Source organism: Mustela lutreola, chromosome X (genome assembly GCF_030435805.1).
Source record: "Mustela lutreola isolate mMusLut2 chromosome X, mMusLut2.pri, whole genome shotgun sequence".
NCBI lineage: Eukaryota > Metazoa > Chordata > Mammalia > Carnivora > Mustelidae > Mustela > Mustela lutreola.
Window position 1 is genome coordinate 53,944,001 of NC_081308.1, and position 19,948 is coordinate 53,963,948.

At 46.1% G+C, this 19,948-nt stretch overlaps 1 protein-coding gene across 2 annotated transcripts in view; it reads right to left on the reverse strand.

Annotated features, from left to right (window-relative positions):
* Nucleotides 1-10,713, reverse strand: part of LOC131820783 (conserved oligomeric Golgi complex subunit 2-like) — a 35,352-nt gene extending 24,639 nt beyond the window's left edge. Inside the window, exon 1 of one of the 2 annotated variants that reach the window (XM_059156525.1) lies at nt 9,783-10,644. In XM_059156525.1, the coding sequence (XP_059012508.1) occupies nt 9,783-9,854 (72 nt within the window). In that variant the 5' untranslated portion in view covers nt 9,855-10,644. Of the gene's footprint in view, nt 1-9,782 lie in introns of both variants that reach the window. The other variant, XM_059156524.1, reaches the window with a different exon arrangement.
* Between the last annotated feature and the right edge of the window lie 9,235 nt (nt 10,714-19,948).

A 19,948-nucleotide genomic window follows, 5' to 3' on the forward strand; every position in this document is an offset into this window, starting at 1 on the left:
TCCACTTTGAATGTTTACGTTTACCTGAGACATGCGTGGGAAGATCTGGAGTGGGGAGGTGTTAGGTCCAGGAGGTGTTGTTCTTGCTCTTTGACAGTGAAGAGAGAAGGAGCTGTGGTGCATGATCTAGAGGCCAGTCATGCAGGCTGCACACACGTTGGTACAGAAACACGTAAGGGGGAAACAGAAGACACAAAGTGCCGCCAGGAGGCAGAGAAAAGATTCCTGGTTTTAGAGCTCATAAAGCCCAACAGAGGAGCAGACACCATGTTTTCCCCTCAGCCAGGGGGGAGGGGTTAGGCAGTCCAAGTCAGGCCAGAGAACACAGGGAAACTTCCCCGAAACAAAGAGAGTTTCGGCAGCTGCTTGGGAATATTCCTTATAGTCTCTGTCTTGAGTTAGACTAACCCCAGTTGGCTCCAGTTAACCTTAATCAAGGGAAACACAAAGGGCGACGAGAAAGACACATAAAACAATTAACAAGCCGGCAAAGGAAAACGCTGCGTGATTTCGGTGCAACACCGAAAGTACAGATTCAGAAGGCCGCGAGGAACTGCAAGTTTCCTCTGAGGCCTACAGACAGACGTATCCCTCGGATACTTGTGGGGCCCCAATAAACCGGGCCCCTCTGATCCCTGGGGCGTCCCCCAGGGTGGCAGGGGAGAAGTCCGAGTTCGTCAACTCCTTCTCAAGCTGCCCAGAATACAGAGCTACTACGCGTAGTAGTACAGTCCTATACAGGCGTATAGGCAGGACAGAGGACAAACAAGAACACGAGACAGGAGACAAGAACACAGTTATTAAAATTTAAATGCTGGCCAGCTTACCTCCCAGTGGGAGTCAGTTGGATCCTTGGGCAGGAGTCCGATGATCTCGGTGGGACCTCCAAATGAAAGACCCGCGGATCCCCTTACCCAAGAATTCAACACTGCCACAGGATGCAAACAGCAAGAGGTTCTTTATTGTAGCGCAGGCGCCTGCGGGTGGTTAGCAGCTCCTGCTAGCTGAGCACACCTGGCTGGGGTGGTGCAGGATTTTTATAGACAGGTACAAACAAGTCCCGGATGGGACGGGGCCGATTGGCTGACAATTTGAACATTTGAAAAAAGGCATACTTGGTGTTAGCGGATTGGCCTTGGAAGACCCCCTCGCGCGAAGAGAAAGGCTGGAAGGGGAAACAAAGAGGGGAAGTTTGACCTTATTACTCAGCAGAAAGACATCCTGTCTACGTGACTATGCAGCCCCCCCCCGTCTACGTGACCTACGTGACCATGCAGCCCCCTTGCCTATGTGACCATGCCTCGGCTATTAGGAGAAGGTATCTTGTTCAAACAGGAGACAAGTGTCATGCCCCAAAAGCCAAGCAGCCACAGAAAGGCAAAAGAGCAGCCACACTGAATTCAACCCTGGGGGAAGGGTCCCTTCACTGCAAGGGGAGGAGGGGCACTTCCACACAACAAAAGAGCAGTTAATTAGTTAACGACGGGGGGGGGGGGGGGGGGTCTTTCAACTCTGAAAAGGTAAAAGCCTAGACAGTAAAAAGATCCTGGGCTGAGGGGTGAGGGAGGAGGGTGCAGAGAGAGGAGAAGAAACAAAAAGATGAGGAACAGGGGTTTTCAAGGCAATGAAACTAGGCTGTAAGATACCAACAGTAGGTAAATAACATTATACATTTTTCAAAACCCACAGAACTATAGAAAGAGGAGTGAACCTTAATGTAAACCATGGATTTTAATTAATACTGTATCAATGCTGGTGGTTCATCAGTTGTAACACATGTACCACAACAATGTAATACATTAATAATAGGAGATAGTGAAGTTAGAAGAAAAATAACTTCTCTTTGTACTCAGGGGTATTTCCTATCTGAACCCAGTTAAAGTACAAATCCCCCAAAAGGCCAGAAGTTGGGAGATCACAAGAGGTGTTGGAACACAGGAAAATAAATGAGCAAACCAGACAAGCTGCAGGTAATTAAGAACCATTAACCATAAGAGAAGCAGTGACATCACTCAAAATTAAAACCAAGTAGAGTTTAAAAGTTTAGCTACTTTACTAACTAGCTGCAATCAGGGATGGCAAACAAAGACTAATTCAAAATAACCTGGGAATTAATCATTTAAAACTTACCAATAATCTGAAATTAGTAGCTTTAATGCTATGAAAATTACATGGAATGTGGAAAGATTGAAGTTCTCTAAGCTGCCAAGAAGTAAAACACTCCTTCCCAGATACATGGACTTATAAAATCACTATATACTATCTCCACGAGAAGCAGAATCCCCCAGAACCATCACTCTGTAATGATGAGAAGTACTAAGAGGGCATATGAAATTTATGAGCTCTGCCCTGAAACATGTCCCATTTCATCGAGACAAAAAACCAAAATAGTTAAGCACTAATCTGCACACTACATAGGGGTTGAAAGACATAGAAAGTTTGTGTGAGCTCACGTATGTGTGTATTTCCAACCATTCTTGAAAACAATGGACAACAGAGATGAATAAATGTCCCTGTATATCCCATAAATATTCCTCAAATATTTATCATGCAACTCCAGCTCTGCTCTAAGACCTGGGGACACAGTCATGAAAAGAAAAGACAAGGTCTCTGCTTTTAAGGAGCAGATATTCTAATGCAGAAATGAGAAAATAAATATGTAAACAAACATTATATTAATGAACAGTGATCAAATAGTGATTAATGAATAGTGATCACAGCTAAAAAGAAATGAGGACACAGTAAAGGTCTGAGTGACAAATGGGATGTATTTAAACTTGGATGAACCCGGAAATATAGAACAATGAGTTGAGATCCAAATGACACAAAGGAGCTAGCCACAGGAAGTGTGGGAAGAGTGTTCCCGCCCAAGGTATCAGCATGTATACAAAAATGTCCTTGGAGCTCCTCCCTCCAGCCCCTGCTCTCAAATCTCTGCCCCAGCTAGGTGGGGACATAATCTAGGACTTGTGTCTCCCAAAACTCATTCTAAATGTTTGTTCAGTGACTAAATTATTCAAGCTTGAGAAATTAAAAACATATGCTAACAAGATCTTCCCACCATCTACAGAGAGATCATCTTAAAAGCATCATGAAATAGTAACACTAAAATTCTAAAAAACTTCTGTTCTAACATTTTAATCAATTTTATATCAAACTCCTTTGTTGAATTTATATACCCATTTGACATATTTATGAAGAGACAAAAAAAAAAAAACCCTACATTCCGTAAATGTATTTATCCATCTAACAAATATTTGAGTACCTAATTACACTCTGTTCCAGCTGATTTCTTCTCTTTATCTCTTTTTTCCCCTCAATTTAACACCAATCATAAATTATGTAGGCTTTTAGTTCGCTTTTCAAAATTAATTTCTTGAGCTATTTAAAGGAATTATCCAGTGCTAGAGTTCTCAACACTGGTCACACATTACAATCACTTAAGGAACTTTTTTTTTTTAAGATTTTATTTATTTATTTGACACAGAGAGAGAGATCACAAGTAGGCAGAGAGGGAGGGAATCATGCTCCATGCTGAGCAGAGTGTCCCATGCAGGGCTCGATCCCAGGACCCTGAGACCATGACCTGAGCTGAAGGCAGAAGCTTAACTCTCTGAGCCACTAAGGCACCCCCTCACCTGAGGAACTTAAAAACAAAAAGCCCAAAGGGCACCTGGCTCGTTCAGTCACTGGAGCGTGCAGGTCTTGATCTCAGGGTTGTGGGTTCAAGTCCCCTGTTGGGTGTAGAGATTACTTTAAAAAAAAAAAAAGAAAAAGCCCAAGCCCAAGTTTGTGATTAATTTGTTTAAATGTTTCAAGAAATTTGATGCTAAATGTTGTAAAACTAGTTAAATAACAAAAAGATATATTTACATAATACTTCTTGCTCTCAAATTTTGAACAAAGAACTTACTAATAATCAATAACTTAGTAGGCCAACATTTTATTTAAATAAGTTTTATGGTACTACACAGAATGAATTATAAAATCAAAAGCAAGGAGAAATGGGCATGGTGTGAACATGGGGAAGCAAGAGAAAGCAAGCAAGTATGTGACCGGGAAGCGAATGCTTAGCTCTGAGATCCTTCTCCGAGAGAAGGACAGATTAAAACCTAAAAAGAAAGAAAAGAAGGATCCCATGCACTCAAGGAAAGAGAAGTCCCCCAACACCCCTCCTGCTTTTTCCAATATAAACACACAGCTGGGCCGACTTACCACATCCTGGTTGGTACCGACTTTATCAACTTTTCTATTTAGGCCAAACTTGACCGGTCAATGATGGACGGGCTGTGTGCCAAGTGTACCAGTTGTACAACTGACTGTGTAATGGCTGAAACCGGGGTGAAAGTATCAAGAGGCTCTAAGGATTGCGAAAGAGCCAAGATTCAAACAATTACCACGTACACACAAGACAAACTATGCAGATGACTGCTCAGTACGGAAGCAATTCAGAGTGTTACACTGTGGCATCAGCTGACCCAGACCCAGAAGATTGCTGGAGTTCCCATCATGGACATCTCTAACCATATAGACGACACTGAGCGAATGTCAGATGATGACAGAGCCCCTCACTCCTATGTCTTAATAGAGTTCCTCAGCTCTCCTTTACCAACTTTTCCTGTTGCCAGTTCATACAAGCAATTCTCCTTACCCAGTTCCTCTGTTCTGAGCTATGGCTAAAGACACTCACTTTTTTATGTTTTGAAACTGATTATCTTGTACCATTTTACTTTTTGTTGCATCTTTTTATAAATCAGATGACCGCTCACAAGACAAAAAAATAATAATAATAATAATAATAATAATGGAAAGGAAAGATCAAAAGGGAGGACAACAACAACAGAAAAAACAGTTCTTTTTTGCCGGGAACCCTTCTTACAAGTGCCAATCAGATAAACTTTATCTGATGTTACATCGTCACAACTCCTCTATCATCAGGGAAAGTAGTTCACATAAGAAAATTTCTCTATAAAATGAGTTGCAGGCTTACATTCCATATTTGGCTAATTAGAATTTCATTAAGATATCTGTCTCAAACTGATGCGGAAGAGAATGGAATCTTGTCATCAAGCCGTGACATCGAACTAAGAACCCACAGGGTAAGGACTCAGCTCCTGTGATACGAAGACGGCTCCTGGGGATGGGCGAGCCTGGGCAACAGTGGCTGACCTGCGGGCCTGCGGCTATCTGCTGTCTGTCACTCTTCCCTCTTCCTCCTCTGTCAGCTGCTATCCCCAGCCACCTCAAAGTCCACCTCAAACAGCCATCACTTCCCTCTGGTCCCGTTTACCGTAGCTAAGCTCCAGGCCAGGCATCCAGATCACCAGCCCTGTGGGAACTTCTTCTAAGGTAAGAGGTGGCCCTATTGGTGAAATGCAGGTGCCAAGGCATGCGGACATTGTGCCATCTTCTGCGCTATTCTTAATGTTCTGATTGTCCCACTTCCCTCAGTTCCCACCTGTGGCCTCTGGAAAGGAACATATTACAGTAGGATTTCCAAGGACTGATGTGTGGGGGTCAGGAGATCTGGCCTGTGATTGGCCCCAACTAGCTGTGTGGCTTTAAAGGAAGTCATCACACCTCAGGCCTCAGTTTCCTTATCTGCAAGCCAGGTTGGACGAGTCTTTTCAGAGGATCTGGCAAAGATCACATAGATAAGCACCACCTCATTATACTAACAAGCAAACAGAAGGCCGGAGGCGAGTGATTTGCCCCAAGTCAGACATAAGCAGGCAGAGAGCAGAGCCGAGGATGGGACCCACATCTGCAGGTCACAGCTAATCAGCCAGCACAGTAAAAACAGATCTGAGCAGCTGCTCATTCTTCCCCTTTTCCGTTTTGTCCATCAGAATGCATGCTCCCTGCAAACAAGGACACACATGACCTGCTTCCTGTCTCAAAATTCCCAGTTCACCCAATTAGAACGGGGAGGAGCCTCAAGGACTTATCCCCCCCACCCACATACACGGTTCTTTTACCTATGGAACATGAGGGTACATACATTCACCATCCAGAGGGCTCCTGCCTTTACTTCTCATGGAAAAGGTCATCATCTGCCTACCCGGGGTGCCAACGAAGCCACAGGTTCCAGAGAGGAACTGACACAGAGAAGTTCGAAGGAGGCAGACTGGCACAGCGCAGAAACAAACTGTCTACCAAGGAAAACTACCCCATGGGGGACTGATTCTCTTTGAAATACGTTCGAGTGCGTGGGAAAATGGTTTTTCAAGAGCCGGTGGACTGACCAGTCACCTGGTACATACAAGATCACATCCGCATTCTGACAAGAGTGGCTAGCCTGCAGTGTAGACCAGGGGTCAGAAAGACAAGGAAGGCGCATGGAGACTGGGTGAGAAGCTTCTACGGTGTGATGGCAAGGGCGCACTGCAAAGGTATGAGAAGAGATGGAAAGAAGTATATGGGTTCAAGAGGTTTAGGAAGCGAAATCCACAGGACTTGGTGTGACAGACTAGATTTTGGAAAGGTGACAGAGTAGGAGTTGACTTCTGGTTTCCCGACTCCAGGCTAAACGGATGAAGTGTTTACCGAGAGAGGCAATAGAATAAGAAAGGTGGCTTTTAGTGGAGGAGGTGCTCATGAATTCCGTCTTGAACCTGATGAGTCTGAGGGGCCACAGACACATCCGAGAAGAAAGGTCAGCAAGTCCGATACACAGAACTGGTGCTCAGGAGGCGTGTGGGCCAGAGACAGGAATCTACCTTACCTGCTGATAGGTGGTCATGAAGCTGCACAAAAGGTCATCTAGGGAAAGAAAGCAACACGGGGCTGAGCCCATAATGAGCATTCAGTGGCTACCAGGAGCATGACTTTGCACAGGAGACACATAAGAGAGGTCGAAGAAAGACAGGAAGCAATGCAGAGCATTTGGTCTACTGCGATGTCGAGTAAGGAGACAGAGAAAGGTCAGGTGCGCTGACTTAGAAACAGTTTTGGTAAGAACTCTTTAGTGGAATGACAGGGCCTGAAGGGTGGAAGGTGGGAAAGTCAAGTCAACCCCTGAGCACTGGCTGTGATGTGCGACACTGACAGGGCAATACCTAGAGGTGGGGCATTCAAGTGGGAGAGGATCAAACAGGAGCACGTGATGGGAAGGAGTGCAGGGGAGAGGATCCTCGCAGGCTCCTGGAAGGGCGGGAGGGCATGGACTCCGAGCCAGAGTGGAGACTGAACCCGAGGAGGAAGGAGAGCCCCTTCCCGTACCAGGCGAGGAGGAGAAGGGGACAAATACAAGAATGGGATCATGATCAGCAGGATGGAGGAGGTCCCGTGGGATGGCTGCTAATTTTTCTGTACGACTGGAGATGAAGTCATATGTTGAGATGGAAGAGGAAGGCTACATGTGATGTCAATAGCACACCCATGTAAATGGTCTAATTTATCTGTTATGCCACTTTCTCCCCCTACTACCAATACCTTATGTCCTGCTCATCTATTAGTTGGCTGTCAACCCAAAGGATTTTCGTATTTCTAAGCCGACAAAGTATGATGTTGCCAGTGCCTCTGCCCCAGGTGACCCTTCCCCATCTGCCATTCCTGCACTTTGATCACCTACCTCTTTTGCATACCTTTCCCATTCTATTTCTCATTAGATCTCATAAACATGACTTTTTTTTTAAAGATTTTATTTATTTATTTGACAGAGAGAAATCACAAGTAGATGGAGAGGCAGGCAGAGAGAGAGAGAGAGAGAGAGAGAGGGAAGCAGGCTCCCTGCTGAGCAGAGAGCCCGATGCGGGACTCGATCCCAGGACCCTGAGATCATGACCTGAGCCGAAGGCAGAGGCTTAACCCACTGAGCCACCCAGGCGCCCCTAAACATGACTTTTTAAGTAGTCTCCTGCCACCAGTCCACTCGAACTCAACAGATATGACCATGCAACTTCCTGCTGTAAACCTGACTGCAGCTCTACCGTGAAGACTGCATCAATGTGGACCCCTCAATGTATGCAGTGTCCAAGGTGCAACCCGCAGCCCCACCCCATCTCCCTTTCTACCATCCCAGTCTCATTCCAAAATGTGCCAAACAAGACACCTATGTAGAAATACAACCCCGACAGCAAGCTCTCCACTCATTTCTGCCTCGGAACTGTAACTTAACAAAACATCTCTCTGACGGAAACACAGATTGCAAATAACCTTTATCTCCAGCTCCCACATAGAAGATCAATACCACTTTACACAGAACAGCTGTTCCATGTATTTTTCTTCTATGTATGAAGGGGTCACGTTCATTAACACTACAAATTGTACATTATATTCAGAAATTTCAGAGCCTTGAAAGAATATGGAATTGCTGGCATTCTAGCCACTTTCCCAGTTTGCTCTCTCCCTACCTCTAAGTCCTACTTTAGAACTGCTATTTTGAGATTTCTATTTTCCGAAGCTGCTTTGACCAAAGGCATTCTGTCAGCTCAGAGTGAGAAAGATGGCGGGGCGAGGAAGTGTGAGAAAATGCTAGTGTTAGGCCCAAAGAAAGCCTGACGAAGTCCAAAGACAGACAAGCTAAAGAGACTTCCGTGCTTTGAGATTCTTTAAGTCTGTGTGTGTGCTTTTCTTCTTCCAATGACCTCTCTCCTCATCACGTGTCCTTCGTTAAAAAAAGGTTTCTGGATCAGAGAATTCACTCTGTGCTCTCCTTCAGACACTCCATTCAATTTACACCTTTTATTACAGTGGCTTAACATCACCATACAAGAACAAGAGTACAATATACCTTCATCTAGACATCCCTACATATTAAAAATGATATGGCCACACCGCAGAGGATCCAGACATAAGCACTTTTAAAACCAGAGTTTGGGAGATGTGATCTGAATGCAAGTATCAAAAAGGAACTAGCTGGTTAACCCAAAAAAGAAAAAAACATATTATGACTTGAAGCCATAAAAAAGTAAGAAATTCAAACTCTTTTCAGAATTTTAGGTACCGGCAGAGCCAAAACTTTTTAACACTGAACCCAGCTACTAAATCCCAATCCTTAGAAATTAAACATATACGTTTTGATAGTTTAAGTACAGACCCAGAGGGATACAGAAAACAGATAAAGCTCCTCCTGGCTCTGATTCAAACCTTGGGACATTTTCAAGGCTATGTCTGATGAACCTTTCCTGTCAGTAAAGTCTTTTCAGTTTAAATTTCTATTCTGTAAGTTTATGTCCTACAGTTATCTGCTGCCAGCTTCAGGCTGACCTCACCAAGAGAAGTAGGGCAACTTTAGAAAAGGAGCTTGGTATGCTTTGTAGTACTGGACCAGAACCAGTAAGGACAGTACAGTCTTTCAGATTTCTCATTCCGGGAGCTTAAGACGAAAGTCAGGCATAAACGTTAGGTTAAGTGCCTTTTTGACCCGATTTCTGGTAAGTACGTGCGTTCAGAGATGTGTTCAACGCACAGTCGCTGAGCTTCTAGGCACAAGGCACTGGGAGACTTCTGTCAGGCCGGGGGAGCGGCGGTCTGACTGTGCCGCACGGTACCAGAGGCGGATCCTACGGGTCCGGGGCTTTTACGTTTAGCTCAAAACCACTTGCCCTGAACTTTCAGGCCTTTTCATTCAATGTGTACGATTTCACAGGAGTGCTTTCTTCAGGCTGCACCTAGCCCACCCGAGGCCAAGAGACTCACTGCGAAGTGCAGTGAGGTCCCGGCCGAGGACCCCTCCGGGGCGGGGACGGCCCAGGAAGCCCGCAGGAGAAGCCCGAGGAGAGGCCCCGGAGGGCCAAGGAGGGCAGGCCACACACGGGGAGCAGAGACCAGGCGCGCACCTTCATGAACTCGTCCTTGTCGAAGCAGAGCGTGTCCGGCCCCTTGGGCAGGTTCATCCTACTTCTCTCCATCCCGCCGGCCGCCGCCTCTCAGCACCAACACTCCAGCGAGAAGGAAAGGTAGGAGGCTGCGCTCCCCAACGCTATGGGTGAAGCCACGGCGTTTCCACCTCACAGAAGGCACCGCTTCCTCCAACATGGCAGCGCCCTCGCCGCGGCCAATGAAAGAGGACGCCGCAGGCGCGCCTCCGCCTGCCTCCACCAAGAGAGGAGCCCGGACCGATGCCGCCGAGCCAGCAGGTGATCCAGCCCCGTGTGGCGGAGGGCGACACTACAACCCCGAGTACGTTTCTTCGGAACAGTCCTGTCGCCTGTGCGGCCGGGTGAGCGGGAGAGGGGAGGGCGGGGAGGGTCATGGGCGCTCCCTCCCCACCTCGCCGTTTCCCTCGGAAAACCGGCCTGCGAGCCTCTTCCAGGACCTTCTCCCGAGATTGTCCCGCGGGAAGCATAGCTGTGGCGGGATGCTGGCCCTTTACTTCTGCGGCCGGTTGTCCAGAGTGGGGGGCGCATCCCGGTGTCAGGCCTCCGGTCCCCCGGCGCCGCCGCTGCAGCCGCCTGGGCGCGGAGGCCTCTGTGGGAACCCGGCTTCCGCCCTTAGCCCCGGCACCCACCCGCGAGCGTGGCTTCTCCCCCGCTGAGCTTGGCTCCAGCGATCTGTAGGGAGGAAGGTGGTCAGCTGGCAGCCTCAGGTCGTCTGGGCAGCTCCCAGCTCCACTTCGGCTCAGCTGCGGGGCGGCCACAAGTTTGGGTTCTCAGAGCTCTTAAAGAATCACCTCGCTACCGGCAGACAAAACGCAGCCGACAAGTAGATGTGCGAGCATGTTTATGTCCAGTCCACTCTAGAATGGGCGGAATCGTGTGTTTGTGACTAGCGTTGGTTCGATCGCCACACCTGTCCCCAATTTCCGAGACCCCCTCCTCCTCCTGCCATCCACCCCATATTTATTTTGAGATTTTTCTTTCCTCTTCCCTTGCTCTTTCTCCCACTGTCCTCCCCTTTAGTGGGAATGTCATGGTCAAATGATGATTCATTTCTCTTTTTTTTTCTCCGTGAGACTCTGACAGCTCAAACCACAGATCTCACGCGCGCCCTTCAGGCTGCAGCTTAGCTGTAATAGCCCAGGCCTGGGCTGCCCCTCCCAATGCTGTGATCTCACAGAGATAGCACAAGCAGTCCTTAGAAAGGGGTGGGACACAGCAAGACAAGGGCTTAGAGTGAGTCTTGCATTCGAGTCACTCCAAACGGAAAACTGGTCACTTTTTTTTTTTTAGGACGTGAGTACAGGGACGCCTGGGTGGCTCACTTGGTTAAGCAGCTGCCTTCTGCTCAGGTCATGATACCAGCGTCCTCGGATCGAGTCCCACATCGGGCTCCTTGCTCAGCAGGGAGCCTGTTTCTTCCTCTGCCTCTGCCTGCCATTCTGTCTGCCTGTGCTCGCTCTCTCCCCCTCTCTCTCTCTGATAAATAAATTAAAAAGAATCTTTAAAACGTGAGTACAGAATCTGAAACAATACATTCCCTAGCAGTGGGCCTGGCAAGGCCTTGTTGAGGAAAACGTTGCCAGTCAATATCCAGAGACTATGACAGGTAGGACGAGAGTTGGAATCTTATTTGGAGAATCAGAATAAATTGCCAGGGGAGCAACTATGAAAGTGCATTCTATGCCCTGTTGTGGTCATTTGGATATAGGGAATGAAAGCCTCATTATTTGGTCTTTGTTTGTTTACTCTTATTATGAAAATTCTCAAGCATACACCAAAGTGTGTAGAGCAGAAGGATCGCAGCCCTTCCCAGTACTTATCACTCTGCTTCCCCAACTGTTTCTTAGGCCCTCCTCCTTCTACTGCCCCCGAAGTGCCTGTATTTTTGTTTTGGGGGGAGGGGGGAGGTCTGGAATATATTTTAAAGTAAATCCCAAACATCACATCATTCCCTGCTCCCCAAATACCTTGGTTTACACATCAAAGAAGGAGGAGGAAGAGGTGGAGGAGGGGAAGACTGAGAAGGAGGAGGGATGAAGAAGAGAGATTTCTGCACAGGCCCACTATGTCAGAATCAATAGTTCTAATAAGCTATTCCGATTGGCTCTGAGAGGCATGACTTTTAGCCCAGGGCCACAGTGCTAATAAGCAACAAGGGCAAATTCAAGCAGCACAAACAGCAAGGCCCACACTCATCACCAAGGCACCGAGAGGGGGGGCAAGGGTGCCAGACCGACGGAACAAAGTTGTCTGGGAACCCCACCTGCCCTAGAAGTCCAGATGAGCGAGTAGTTGAACTGTTTTTTACCTTCATTGTCATTCCTTTCTGAAATTATTGCCGGCCTTTGGTAAAGACATGAACCTGAGCTTGTGCAGCCTGGGGTACTGATCTTGGGGTTGCTGAAGAGAGTAGGTGCCAACAAAGAATGAAAATCCCTGCTGCCTGCTCTCCTTCCGAGAGTCAGGAGGGAACAGTCAAGACCCCATACAGTGCACAGCCACTTGGAGCCCTGGCTGTGGCAGTGGCGTGGCCCACCAAAGCCAGGAGCAACAGGCAAGACCCCAGACCCCAAATGCTAATGGAACACCCTGGGGAAGACGAAGGAAAGGCAGAGAGTCAGCGGAAACCTTCCCAAAGGACATTTCCCTCAGTTTCATCTGGGAGCTGACATTCAGCTGGTACACACACCCCTTCAGCCACACAAAGTTTGGTGACTAGCCTCTGGCCAGAACCTGCTGTATGTCTCCCTACCCTGAACCCTTCCCAAGATCCCTACCATGGCCTCGCGATCCAGGAACTGGGCGTGTAACACTTGACTCTGCAGGGGTCCCCGGGCCAGGTTTTGGTTAGTTAGTTGTCCGCGCTGTTAAAGATTTGACTACTGTTACATGTTTGACTCTCGTCTTTGGTGATGGTACCTATTTCATAGGAAATAGAAGCTGGAATCCAGGAAACAGGCTGCAAGATGAAATGAAAAAGTGGATACAAATCAGAGCCAGACACAATTGGCGATCAACTATATCCCAGTCTCTCCCCTCTTCTCTGATCTGTACTTTCCTTAATGAGGAATGAGACTTTAAGTTGACTTCTTTTTATCTTCAAGTCTCTCTCTCTCTCTCGATTCCCTAACTTGCCTCTCTTTCCTTCATTTCATCCTAGAGCTTGTGCCCATGACTTCTTTTCTAAGTAAATATTAAACCCTTTGACTCTGAATCTCTGGAAGTTTCTCAGTTCCCTATTTTCGCTGACACTGTGACAGGTCCTCATTTCTCCTTCCTACTCCTCTATATTTATAGTTTTCACATTTTTTTGGCAGGTTGGCTACAGAACACTCAAAAATTGCAAAGAGAAATATTGTTTTCTGGAAATCCGTCCGAGCATTTTTTCCCAATATCGTCCTTATGCTCTTCTGATCCTCTCTTGAACTGTTGGACTAAAGCAGCTGACGCTTCCACCAGAAACCAGAGTCATCCTGTCCACCACTGTGGGAACAGAGGGTTTCCATTTGGAACTGCAGACTGAGCCTAAAGTGTGGTGCCCCTGTGGTGCCAGGATAGCAGGTATGGGACGGGTGGGACATAGAGGACAAGCATCATGGTAGAGGTCTCCATTCAACCAGGAAAGCTCACAATGAGCCAACAGGTCCATTTCAACATCTTCTGTATTTTCCTTATAACCCGTTTCATTCCAGAGTGGATTTGAGATCATTTAGTTTGATTCTTAAATGTTTCCCATTCCAACCAGAAACAGACTCATCCTAGGGGCTCCCAAATTCTGCCTCATCTTCCTAATCAGTTAGTACCCCAAATTGGGTATGATAGTGCCAGAACATTCTTCCATGTGTATTTTATAACAGACTAGTATTTTATTAGTTTTTTTCAAACTAATAAGAATGATAAGGGTAACTTTTTTTTCTTTTAAAGCATAGGCAAAATCACGAAAGACATTGAAATGAACCTAAAAGATTATAGTGTCTTCCAAGGGAAAACAGGTGTTGTCTCATGTACCCTTCTGGGCTGACCAATTCTATGGGATATTCTGTGCCTTTCTTGTCTTTGAGCTATTTTGTAACTCTATAGACTGTACATAATTGATGTGGATGCAGATGATCTTGTCTAGCTATATGTAAATGAATTTTGTCCACTGGAAGTACAGTTGACCCCCTTTCTTTTGGTAGAAGGCAGTTTTGCATCCATTTGCATTCTACTTGCATATCTATTTGCATCTATCAAAGCAAATTCGTTTAAGTATTACTGATTGTATATGTGTCTGCCTTGAGATTCTTGCTTGAAGTGGTGGTAACCTCTTAGTGGTTCTCGAGCTAATGAATGAATTAAACAAAATCCCTCAGGCGTTCATCTCATATTTGTAAAATGGTCCTTATTTAATCTTTTCGAGAAAATGATACACTAGCAAACCATGACAAGATTCTGGTAAATGAAAAGTGCAATGAAATCAAATCGGAATGAATTTTAAAATTACCATCAATGTGGCCCAGGCTATGCCAGAGGCAGAGAATGAATGAATCTCAAAGACATGGCTTCTGGCCCCCAGGAGTTACAATAATCTGTGTCAACATTGGCATGCCTGAGAAATGCATGTGACTTTCCCATCAGGGTTTCCCCAGGGGTTCAGTTAACCTTTCTCTTCCAAGCTACCCGCTCTTGTAGTGATATCAACTGTGCCCTTGGTTTCAGCTCCCATTCCCTAGCCAACATCTCTCCCACTGATACACGACCATCTGTTTCTTTCCTACCCACCAGGCCCGTGTAACTGACTACCTACTCATGCTATTTCATTGATGTCCCACCTGTGCCTCAAAACCCAGCATGTTCAAAACTTGATTCATCATCGTTTCTGAAAGAACGGCTTATCCTCTTTTGTTTTGTTTCTTTAGAAATGATTCTACCAATGCCAGCGGCATGCACCAGAAACCAGGAAGGAATCATACAGCTGAGCCAACCTGCTGTCCTTTAAAACACTTGACCACAATTCTCCAGTGGATACTCAACTCTGGCTTCAAACTCCCTTGTCTCTCCGGTGAGTTTGCTTTCCCTCTAATGGATGACCGTTTCACACCTTCAAGACTTGCCTCAACAATCCCTACCCCCACCTCTTCTGAACTATGTCACCTCACTCTCAGCTCCTGTCCTATGGATGAGGGAGCAGAAGGCAAACTGAGGACAAAGCAGAAACTGGCAGCCTACACCCTCTCCCCATGCCATATGTGTAACATTCCTCATGCACTCCCGGCTGCCCTAAAGGAAAAACGATGCTTAACTGATAGAGATCCCAGTCCTGCAGGACAGGAGTCTCCCTCCATCTACAAATGTCCTAGCGACTTACAAGGAAGGAAGAAGCTTTCTCATCAATAGCCTGACTTCCAGAGACGCATACCTCAGTTTCCGGAAGCCCTAACATCACCCTCCCCTCCATAAAATTGAGGGAGGCTAAGGGGAAGGGAAGTGTAATAAAACTGAATTTCTTCTAAGCCCAAAGCCCACTGACAAGGATGTGTGATAGGAGGAATGTAACATATCTCCAGGAAACTCTCAACTGTCTTCATGCTTTCCCTCATTGGAGGCAAAAACAGCCTTGACTTGACAATAACCAGGTCTCACTCATCCTGAAATTCTTCTTTAGCATATGACAGTCCTTCTGGACACCCACTTTGTCCTCACCTTCCTCAGCTCCCAGTCAACCATGCCTCTGTCTGAGTAGCTCTTTCTGCCCCTGGGTCCTGTCCCTGTGTTTTAATAAAACCACCATTTGCACCTAAGACGTCTCAAGAATCCTTTCTTGGTCATCGGCTCTGGACCTCACCCCACCAAACCTCACCTGTGTTCCAAAACTTCATCACTAGTGTCACACTTCAAGAAAATAAAAGCCCCTTGTGCAGGAATTCCCTTATCTTACCACCACCCAATCAAATCTATACCTACATTTGTATCCATTTTTAATTTTTTTTAGACATTTACTCAACAAATATTTAGTCAGTACCTACTGTGTGCTACACACTGCCCTGAGTGTTTGTAAATCTGTGGTGAACGACACAAAAAAGTCCCTGGCATCATGGAATTTACATGGTAATTGGAGAAGTGTACAAGAAACACAGAAAGATTTGAAGACAGAGCAGGTTTATTGAGAAGAGCAGACATCCCCAGCTGGGGTTTGTTCTTCCTTATGCCTGGGATTTGTTCCCTCCAGCCCTCTCCAGGACTTCACTCCAGGGTCAATATCAAGTTCTTGTTCCAATGGATCCTTCCAGTCAGAAGACAAATGACCTTTTTCTTAAAAACAAAAGGAAAAAACGCAAAACAAAGACTTCCTTTAACCTTCTATCTTCCTATAACAACCTCCATATTTCTCTCCCCACCTCATTCCCAGCATAGCTTGTAAAATATTTGTCTACACCTGTGGGTGTAGGGTACCATGTCCCCAAGGGTAGTTGAAAAATCTCTATAAAGAATCCTTATGTGCAGATCATTTTAAGGGAGTCCATTTCCAGATCCAAACTCCATGTATGCTCTGTAGGATAGGTGATATGCCCATTCTTGGGTCTGATATCAGGATACTCCTCTCCTTCCTGGAAGATCAAGACACTCCTCTCAGATCTTATTAGAGTGTAGGACTTGGGCTGATACCAAAGTTGAAATACCAGTTTTGTTTCAAATAATGCCCTTCTGTGGGCAGTCCTGGGGCTCTGCCTTTAGGGCTTCCTCTCCTTATTAGGGTAAAGGTTAACATCGGAAAGGGGATTTGGGCAGATGTTGGAAGTGCTCTGACATCAGAATAACAATCAGTTTTGGTTAATGACACTCATTCCTTCATATTTAAATTAAACAACATATTTTTAGGGACATAATAGGAAAAAGCACAAGTAAGGATTTTAATGGTTTCATTCCATTCCAGTGTGGTTTGGGAAATAAAATAACAGAAAATGAGACTGTTCTGCTTTAAAAAAATAAAATCAACTTGGAGCAGCAAATGTTATTCCAATGAAGTCGATCCTTTCCTATCTCATTTTCTTTTTCAAGATTTATTTATTTATTTGGTAGAGACACACACACACACAGAACACAAGTAGGGAGAGCAGGGGAGGGAGAAGGAGGCTTCCTGCTGATCAGGAATGTGGGCCTTTGCCCCTGGGATCATGACCTGAGCCAAAGGCAGCTGCTTAGTGACTGAGCCACCCAGATTCCCTCTATCTCATTTTTTAAATGTTTAATATTTTCAACACCTAGTTAATAAAATATACATATATTGTGATGAAAATTTTATGATTAAAAAGTTTCAGATGTCCACTTAAAAATGTGCAAGGTGTGTGAATTCTCATAGGCGGTCCATGCACCATACACGCCTATTACTAGCAAACGTGGATGTACTCAGTGTCTCCAGGTTCCCGCTTCCTTAGTGCCCTCTTAATCACATGGTTTCTCTTCCTACCATCCTGGATCTGTATTCTCAATTTGCTTTTCTATTTCATCTCCGCCCCTTTGAAGAGCTTGATTCTGGGTCTTCTGTAGCTATGAGTTCACTCTCTCTCTCTCTCTCTCCCTCGATCAGGCTTTCTCAACCTAGCACTATTGATACCTGGTGGGTGATTCTCTGCTGTGGGGCTGTCCTGTGCCCTGCAGGACAGTTAGCAGCATCTCTGGTCTCTAGCTACTAGATGCCAGCAGCACCCCCCCCAAGTGGTGACCACCAAAAATGTCGCCAGATATTGTTCAATCAGCCCTGGGAGCAAAACTCCTGGCCTCCCAGCCCCAGTTTAAAAACCACTGCTTTAGCCGATTCCATTCAGCATCATTGATTTAAGTTCTTTGTAGAAGCTGAAGGCTCTGAAGTTAACGTCTTTAATTCTAACCAGCCCTTGGAGCTGAGAATCACATGGCCAGCTGCCTGCAGCATATTTCTCCATGAATATGTAACAGGAGTCTTATTTTCACCATGATTTCTATCCTGCTCCCTCCTCAACCTGATCCTGTCCCAGTCTCCCCATCTTAGTAAACAGCATCCCCACCACCTACTGGCTAAAGCCTCAGCCCCTGGGATAAATTCCCCCTTTCCCTTTTCTCGTATCTAATCCATCAGCAAAACCAACTGATTTGACCTCCAAAACAGAAGTCAGACTTGCTCACTGCTTTTTATATCCACTGCTCCCATTTGAATCCAAACCCTGAAATTTTTTTTGCACTTCAGACACTGTTAACAGTCATTGGTCCCACGACTACACCTACACAGATATTTTACAAGATAGCTAATCACCACCAAGTTGCCAAACCCAATGGTTAACCCTCAGATCCAAATGACTCAACCTGTCAGTCCTATAGACATAGAAGTCCCTCCACTTCTCTGGAAATATTCTATCTTTTTCATCGTGATGTTGGCTCTCCCTTCCTCTTCCACACTGGTCAGTGATGATGGCTCCTTTCCTGGCTGGGTTTTTTTGAGCTTCCTGACCTTTAGACATCAGTCCTGTGCTCTGGGACTCGGACCTTCTGCTTGAGTTTTCTGTTTTGTTAAAAAAAATAAAAATTCAGCTGAGTACATTTTAAAGAACCTATTGCCTTTATTCAATGATTCACGAAATGGGCAGCATCCTGCTTGCAGACTGAAAGGAGCTCGGAGGAGCAGTACAAAATGAAATACTTTTATAGGCAGAAGAGAGGAGGAGCAAGGAATTCACATCAGGCAAACAAGGCAGGTTGGTTATGTCCAGGTGACTTGGCTTCTGGGGATGGCAGGTGTCCGAGGGAGTGGGGATCAGGTGGTGTCTGCTTGCCTGGGCTCAGATTCCATTTCTGGGACAGCTGAAATCATAATTAAGTCTGGTTTGGGGGACATGGGGCTTAGCATAAGCAACTCCATTTTGGGCCTCTTGTTTTGTTTTTAATAGTTACTTCATAACAAATAATAACAAGTTTAGTAACTTTAAACAGCTCAGTTTACTATCCTACCATCTCTAGCTGTCAGGAGGCCAGACACAGCTTAACCAGGGTCCTCGGCTCTGCGTCTCACTCAAAGGAGGAGAGAAGGCGCCCACCAAGCTGTGTTCTCACGTGCAGGTTCCACTAGGGAAAGCTCTGCTTCCAAAGTCACTCGGGTTGTTGGCAGAACTCATTTCCTTGTAGCTGTGTGATTTGGGGGGCAACCCATGCTGGGGCGGGCCAGGGAGATTCTCCAGGCTGTTAACTGGAAACCATCCTCAGCCCCCAGAGGCTGCTTGCGGTTTCCTGCCATATAACTCTCTCCACAGGTGATTCTGAACTTGGCTCTTTGCTTCTTCAAGTCCAGGACAGCCTCTCACTCCAATCAGTAAAACAGTCTGATTTAATATAATGAGATTATAATAGTGACATCTTCTTTCCTTGCCAAATTCTATTGGTTAAAAGCAAGTCCTAAGTCCCATACACACTCCAATCCATACTCACAGGACAAATACCAGGGGACAGATATCATGAAGCTGCCTTATCATGTTGCCAAACACACCTCTGTCCATACTCACTGCATAGGTAAGCCCACTTCTTCTCAGAGCTTGAACCCTATGTCCTAACGGTGCTCATATTTGTGCCTCAAGCCTAGACCTCACCCATGAATGCCACACTCGTGTGTTCAGCTGCTGGTTGGGCATCCCCATGTGGATTCAGCCACCATCTCCAGAACCAAACACCTGTTGCCTATCAAACTTGCTTCTCCCGTCGTCTTTCCCATCTTAGCAAGTGGTAACGTCACTGTTCCAGGGCCTCAGGCTCCCAAAATTGTAAAATCATCCCAACTCTTGTCTTTTCCGCACACTCCACACTTAATATATTTATAAATCCTGCGTGTTTTGTCTTCAATATACACCCAGAATCTCCCCCCTTCTCCCCACCCCTGCATCTACTACTCTGGTCTGGGCCAATACCCCCTCTCACCCAGATCAGTGGTCCTCAACCAGGAGAGTTTTGTGCACCTGCTCCCCCCCCCCCAGGGGATTTTGACAGGGTCTGGACACACTTTTCGTTGTCACAACTTGGGAGTTGGGAAAGGGCGCTCCTGTGATCTAGTGGTCAGTGCACAGGACAGCTCCCCATAGCAAAAATTAATATGGCCCCAAATGCCAGCAGTATAGAAATCTCAG